This window comes from Papio anubis, chromosome 1 (assembly GCF_008728515.1).
Source record: "Papio anubis isolate 15944 chromosome 1, Panubis1.0, whole genome shotgun sequence".
NCBI lineage: Eukaryota > Metazoa > Chordata > Mammalia > Primates > Cercopithecidae > Papio > Papio anubis.
In genome coordinates this window covers 126,763,826-126,770,860 of record NC_044976.1, presented here as the reverse complement: position 1 = coordinate 126,770,860, position 7,035 = coordinate 126,763,826, and the positions used below count along the sequence as shown (strand labels likewise).

Below are 7,035 nucleotides of genomic sequence, written 5' to 3'. Positions count from 1 at the left end.
AATGCCAGCTACTGGGGAGGCTGAGGCAAGAGAATCGCTTGAACCCAGGAGGCGGAGGTTGTGGTGAATCGAGATCGCGCCATTGCACTCCAGCCTAGGCAACAAGAGTGAAACTCCGTCTCAAAAAAAAAAAAAAAATTGGCTGGACGTGGTGGTGGGTGCCTGTAATCCCAGCTACTTGGGAGGCTGAGGTAGAAGAATTGCTTGAACCTGGGAGGCAGAGGTTCCAGTGAGCTGAGATCCTGCCACTGCACTCCACCCTGGGCAACAGAGACTCCTCAAAAAAAAAAAAAAAGGCCGGGTGCGGTGGCCCACGCCTGTAATTCCGGTACTTTGGGAGGCCCAGGCGGGCGGATCATGAGGTCAGGAGATTGAGACCATCCTGGCTAACACAGTGAAACCCCGTCTCTACTAAAAATACAAAAAATTAGCCAGGCAAGGTGGCGGGCACCTGTAGTCCCAGCTATTCGGGAGGCTGAGGCAGGAGAATGGCATGAACCCAGGAGGCGGAGCTTGCAGTGAGCCAAGATCGCGCCACTGTACTCCAGCCTGGGCGACAGAGCAAGACTCCGTCTCAAAAAAAAAAAAAGGCCTCGTGCAGTGGCTCCCACCTATAATCCCAGCACTTTAGGAGGCTGAGGCCAGCGGATCGCAATGGCAGGAGTTCGAGACCAGCCTGACCAACGTGGTGAAACCCTGTCCCTACTAAAACTATACAAAAATTAGCCAGGCGTCGTCGCGGGAGTCTGTAATCCCAGCTACTCAGGAGGCTGAGGCGGGAGAATGGCTTGAACCTGGGAGGCAGAGATTGCAGTGAGCCGAGATTGCGCCATTGCACTCCAGCCTGGGTGACAGAGCAAGAGACTGTCTCAAAAAAAAAAAAAAAGAAACCCACTTGGCCTGCTTTTCCTTCAGAGCTGGTAGGAGGGTACACTGGAGGAACTAGAGTAAGGGATATTGGAGCAGGTGCTGATAGAACGCCAGTCACCCTCCTGCAATGCAGAGCTGTGGGAGCTGCATCGTGGCCACAGTAACTTCCACCCTTCCTTGACAGCCCAGGGCCTGGGATGGGCAGTGTTTCTCATCTTGGGTGGAGCTGGGACTCGAAACCTACCCACTTCTCTGGGATGGGTTCCTTTATATGGCACTAGGGAAGGGGGCTTGTAGCTCCCTATACAGACCTGCTTTAAGGATACTGGGTAGGCAGAGACCTGGGGCAGAAACAGACAGCTGGAGCGAGTGGTCTGAGTGTAGGAGCAGGATCTGGAGATGAATGCCTTTGAGAGGTCTGGGTTACTTCTACTCCCTGAACAGGACCTGAGGCTTCACAGCAAAGGCATCTTGACTACAAAGGGTTTCAAGATCTGGGGAGGGTCTGTGTAAGCACATGAACACCTGGAAGACGAGGAAAGGGATGGCTTGTTCTAGGCTGTTAGGGGAAACCCTCCCAACCCCAAGAATAGAAAAGGCACTCACTGGCCAGTTGAAGTGGTTAATATCTGTAATCCCAGCACTTTGGAAGGCAGGAGGATGGCTTCAGCCCAGAAGTTGGAGAACAGCCTGGGCAACATATTGAGAACTCATCTCTACCAAAACAAACAAACAAAAAAACCAAACCCTAAAAAGCACAAAAAACAAAAACCCCAAAATTAGCCAGGCATGATGGTGTATGCCTATAGTCCCAGCAACTCTGGAGGCTGAGGTGGAATCACTTGAGCCCAGGATGTTGAGCCCGCAGTGAGCTGAGATTGTGTCGCTGCATTACAGACTGGGCAACGGAGGGAGATCCTCTCAAAAAAAGAGAAAAGGCACACATCCCCCAAACCTGGAATGATAGACACTAACCTCCCAGGGCCTTTATATTCTCTGTGCAACACAAGCCCGACCAGACCCTTGCTCCTCTGAGCTCACTCCCACGGTTTTGCCTATGAGGTGGGTAAGACTCTGTTCTGAGCTGCAGGGTCTAGGTGAGGTTACAATTGGTGAGGACAAGGACTAATTGGCATAACTGCCAAGAACCATTGTTCGCCGAAGGTCATGATGAAGGGGTGGGTAGAAGTCCATCCTTGCAGAACATGAGGAATCCCAGAAGCGACGGCTGCTGCTTCCTATCTTCTCTGATTCCTCCCATCCAAGAAAGTAGCCAAGACACATGACAGGAATTAAAGTTTATTCTTGGAAAAACCCAAGTCCCATCCTCCCTCCATTGTCTAAGAAGGTTCTTCTAGGAGGCCCCACCCCTCCAAATGGTCGTTTCTCTTTTCTGACCCCAGCTTCCACCAATGCCATTAAGATGCCGCTACTTGGGTGAGGGGCTCCTCCAGATACTGCACCAAAGCCTGGGCCTGCAGAGGGAGAACAGAAATCAGTCCCGCACACGGCCTGGCACTAGGGACCCCAAATCCAGGTCTGCTCCCAGTGCCATAGGGAGCAACCAGCCCCCAAGCCCCACCTGCTCTTGGGAGCTGGCCCACATCAGAAATGGACTGAATAGACATGAGGACTCTAGAAACAGAGTCCCGGTGGGATTGGACACAGTGCGGGAGCACAAAGGCTGGGCCCAGGGCTGTGGAGGGATGGGCACATACACACCTTGGCCTTGAGCATTCCAAAGCCCACGGTCTCCTTGGCATACATACACAGCAGAAGGTTGGCCACTCGGGTGATGGCTACACGGCCCTCCTGGTGGGGGTGATATGATGGGATGTGATGTTCTGCTTGGCACCATTAGCACCCTCCCTCCCCAAAGGCTTCTCTGGCCCCAAAGAGACTATATCTTCCTCCCATGTCCTGGGCACAGCAGGAGGTTCAGCAGAAAAGCTTTTGGCCACAGTCCTGAACATGGGGTTCTGAGCCCAGGTTCCAGCCTCAGTACAGTCACTTACTAACCATGTTACTCTGGGAAACTCAGTCTCTCAGAAACTCAGTTTTTCTTTCTGTAACCCCTACTTCATCCCAGTTGGTGAGGGTGCTAATACCATGAAATTTCATATCTGCCCACAGTTGTCCAAATGAGTGATGTTATTACTATGAGCTCACCCCATAGACACTGAGAGGGACACAGGAGCAGTAACTCAACTGATATTTCTCCTCTTTTCTCATGGTAATGTTTTTCTTTTTTTTTTTTTTTTTTTTTTTTTGAGGCGGAGTCTCGCTCTGTAGCCCAGGCTAGAGTGCAGTGGCCGGATCTCAGCTCACTACAAGCTCCGCCTCCCGGGTTCACGCCATTCTCCGGCCTCAGCCTCCCGAGTAGCTGGGACTACAGGCGCCCGCCACCTCGCCCGGCTAGTTTTTTTTGTATTTCTTAGTTGAGACAGGGTTTCACCGTGTTAGCCAGGATGGTCTCGATCTCCTGACCTCGTGATCCGCCCGTCTCGGGCTCCCAAAGTGCTGGGATTACAGGCTTGAGCCACCGCGCCCGGCCCGGTAATGTTTTTCAAATTGCAGGTTTGACCCCACAGTTAGGAAATAAATTAAGAAGGTTGATCAGCATTAAAAAAGAAAAAAGAAAAAAATGAAGTATATTACATGTAGTAGGAAAAGTATTGTTTCATGACTTTTGTTTTAGTGGGTATATGTGTGTGTTGAGCTGTGACTTAAAATGTCTTTCTTAAAAAATTATTTCCTATTTATTTATTTATTTTTTAAAAAAGTTTTTGTAGAGATGAGGTCTTGTTAGGTCACCAAGGCTGGTCTCAAACTCCTGGCCTCAAGTATCCTCCAGCCTCAGTCTCACAGTGTTGGGATTACAGGAGTGAGACACTGCGCTCAGCCTTAAAATGTATTTGTTTTTTGTTTGTTTGTTTGTTTGGTTTTTTTGAGATGGAGTCTCGCTCTGTTGCCCAGGCTGGAGTGCAATGGCGTGATCTCAGCTCACTGCAACCTCCACCTCCTGGGTTCAAGTGATTCTCCTGCCTCAGTTTCCTTAGTGGCTGGGATTACAGGCACACGCCACCATGCCTGACTAATTTTTTGTATTTTTAGTAGAGACAGGGTTTCACCATGTTGGCCAGGCTGGTCTTGAACACCTGACCTCATGATCCGCCCGCCTCAGCCTCCCAAAGTGCTGGGATTACAGGCATGAGCCACCGTGCCGGCCCTTTAAAATATATTTCTTATGGCTGGGTTGTGGTCAAAACGTTTGAAAGCTATTTCCTTATAGCACCAGCTCTAGGCATCCAGTAGGAGTCTTATGTTGAACTAAAAATGGCATTGGTTGTGCAGGGGGTAGGGGAGAGTAGGCAGTTGAGTTACTATGAAGATCTTTCCTGGAGAGTTCACCCTCTGGCCGATTTGAAAAAAACAAAAGTAAGTTCGGCAAACTTTTACTAGGTATTCATTGTATGCCAGGAACCAAGCACTGCACTCCCTGCCTCTCTGACCTCATCTCCTACTTAACCCTCCTCCATTCTCATGCAACTCCAGCCATACCAACCAACCCTGTTGATCCTTGAGCAGGCATAATTCTGCCTCAGGGCCTTGGTACTTGCTGTTCTGTCCAAAATATTCTTCCCTCAGATAGCCACATGGCTTGTCCCCCACCTTTCTTCACATCTTTGATCACATATCACCTTTTCAGTGAGACTGTCCCTGACACATACGCCCAACAAACTCATACTCTTTAACTTCCCTGCTTTCTCTCCATTGCAATTTCAAAACCTAATATATACTACATATTTTACTTATTTTAAAAAATGTGGCCGGGCACAGTGACTCACACCTGTAATCCCATCACTTTGGGAGGCCGAGGTGGGTGGATCACTTGAGCCAGGAGTTTGAGACCAGCCTGGGCAACAATGGCAAAACCCAGTCTCTGCAAAAAATCCAAAACTTAGTGAGGTGTGGTGGTGCATGACTGTAGTCATAGCTACTCAGGAGGCTGGGGCAGCAGGATCACCTGAGCCCAGGGAGGTCGAGGCTGCAGTGAGCTGTGATCGCATCACTGTGTAAGATTTATTAGGTCTGGGGGTTTTGTCTTTCTGTTTGCTGTTTTTTTTCCCTAGTCCTGAGAACACTGCAAGGACCTAAATACTTGTTAACTGAACAGATACTAGGAAGTTCATAGTCTAATGGCGACTTCCCCTTTCTGGACTTCATTTTCCTTTCTTTGTAACCTTAAGGGGTTGGACTACGGTCTGGAGACTGCCATGTTTCTGTGAGTCGGTGAAGCTGGGATGACAACACTTTGTGTTTGCACGTCATTCTACTGTTTATACCCATTATTTCATTTGACCTTCACAACAACCCACGAGGGGAGCGGGGAGAGGGAAATTGTCTTCTCCTTAGACATGAGGTAAGGAAGCTGAGAGAGGTTAAGCGACTTACCCAAGGTTCCACAACTGATAAGTGGATGGCTGAGACCAGAACCCAAGTCAGACCTCTCAGGTCCAGGGCTCCTTCCTCACCACCACTTGATGAATAGGGTCCTGCCTATTACAAATGCTGCTGCAGACCAACTCTTAGTAATCTTCCGGAGATCCTGTCCCTGCCCCTCCAACCATCCAGGATGGGGTCCAGGTCGCCCCCTTGGGATCCCCTTGGGGGACAGGGGAAGTCTGGCTCCCCTCTCCATACCATGCAGTCCATGAGGATGAATTTGAGATTGTCTTCATTAAATGCTTGGTTCCCGTTCCGGTCGTAGGCGGCCCAGATGTTACTGGCTATGGCAGCGGTGACCCGGGCGTCAGTGTCCCCGTAACCAGAGTAGGCCAGCAGTGATCCCTCGTTATTCAGCAGCCTGGTGAGGGGCGGGGAGGGATAACGATGTGCTCAGCGCGGGGAGTAAAACGTCTGGGTTTCCATCTCAAGTCCCGCCACTGGCACATCCAGCAAGGCTCTCGGCTGAGTGTGTCCCGGAACGTGCCCTAAGCACCCAGCACACCGGCCTCCCTTTTCGAGAGGTGACCTCCCGGCCAGTACCCCCAGCCACTGCCCCCTCTGACGCCTCCTCCCTTCCGGGCGATCCTTCCCCACCCCTCCCTCAGGGAGTCGCGCGCCGCTCCACTGCAGCGCGCGCCGCTGGGGTCCATGGTCCGCACTCACAGGGTGCTCTGGACGCCTCCAGTGTTGGCTTGGCTTAGCACCTGGGTCAAAGCCTTGGGGCGCAGCATGCCTACCGCTCCTAACCCTGGGTTTTTGCACCCAGATCCTCCGAGATGCCTCCCGCGGGCCGCTGCCCGCTGCTTCCCGTAGTCCCGTTGGCCTGCTCCGGGATGCCCTGGGAGTTGTAGTTTCCTCGCCTAGCTATTGTGGTTCCGACTCAACACCGCCCCGCCGCGGGGGTCTCTGGGAATCGTAGTTCCTCGTGACCTCGCGAGGCACCATGGGAACTATAGTTCGCCTTTCCAGGCGAACCACGCGGTTGTGGGGGCGGAAAAGAGCGGGAGTGAAAGGACAGCTGCAGCGCTGGAAGGACATTTAACCCCTTCGGGGAGAAAGGAATCAACGTGTCCGCTTGGCAGTCCACGATTCAATAATTATACTACATCCTCATATTTGTCAGGCACGCCTTTGGTTACTTTCAAAACAGTTTTCTCCGTTATGCACAATTCTGTGCGATGAGGCGAGAGGTACTATTATTATCTTGAGGAAATCAAGGCTCTGAAAGGCCACGCAGCCAAAACCCAGCTCCCTGGAACCGTTCGCAACAGACCATTTAGGCCGCGACCCTCGGGGCTATAGGGTCAGTCCTAGAGCTGAGATCCTAAGTGGACGTGCTTGGTGGGAAAACCCAACCTCCAAGTCGGGAAAGGCCCCTGGCCTGGAAGGGACTTGGGGCTTCCAAGAAAGACCAAGTTATCACAGGGAACGGAGATAAAGCGGCGACACACAAAGTCCTTTGTCCCGGAGCGGAGTTAGCTGCGGAGGGGGCGGGGAGGCTTTGGGCCGGAGGGGACGGCGGCACGGCTCGGGCGGGCAGCGTTGGGCCGCGGTCTCCCGGGGGAGTTCGCCCTCGCCCCCGCAGTGAAGGGCACGTCCCTTCCCCCGCCCAGAGCCTCCCCAGGAGCCCCCGCTTGGCGAGACCCTGGCCGGATT

At 52.1% G+C, this 7,035-nt stretch overlaps 1 protein-coding gene across 2 annotated transcripts; it reads right to left on the bottom strand.

The window, feature by feature from the left end:
• Positions 1–2,151: 2,151 nt before the first annotated feature.
• LAMTOR2 (late endosomal/lysosomal adaptor, MAPK and MTOR activator 2) lies at positions 2,152–6,270 on the bottom strand. 2 transcript variants are annotated; one of them, XR_001894415.2, is made up of 4 exons: positions 6,043–6,268; positions 5,326–5,737; positions 2,593–2,682; positions 2,152–2,345 (listed from the first exon to the last, which is right to left on the bottom strand). XR_001894415.2 is itself a non-coding variant. In XM_003892808.2 (4 exons), exons 1-4 carry the CDS (start codon positions 6,108–6,110, stop codon positions 2,289–2,291), a joined length of 378 nt encoding a protein of 125 aa, XP_003892857.1. In that variant the 5' UTR covers positions 6,111–6,270; the 3' UTR covers positions 2,152–2,288. The 2 variants fall into 2 exon arrangements, 1 of the variants encoding a protein (XP_003892857.1); XM_003892808.2 differs by having other exon boundaries at positions 5,575–5,737; positions 6,043–6,270.
• Between the last annotated feature and the right edge of the window lie 765 nt (positions 6,271–7,035).

Excerpts from the sequence above, each read along its gene's own strand:
- LAMTOR2 (XM_003892808.2), bottom strand. The coding sequence starts at position 6,110 with ATGCTGCGCCCCAAGGCTTTGACCCAGGTGCTAAGCCAAGCCAACACT. Across the intron at positions 5,738-6,042 it reads GGAGGCGTCCAGAGCACCCT|GCTGCTGAATAACGAGGGAT; the intron begins GTGAGTGCGGAC and ends GCCCCTCACCAG. Across the intron at positions 2,683-5,574 it reads TCATCCTCATGGACTGCATG|GAGGGCCGTGTAGCCATCAC; the intron begins GTATGGAGAGGG and ends CACCCCCACCAG.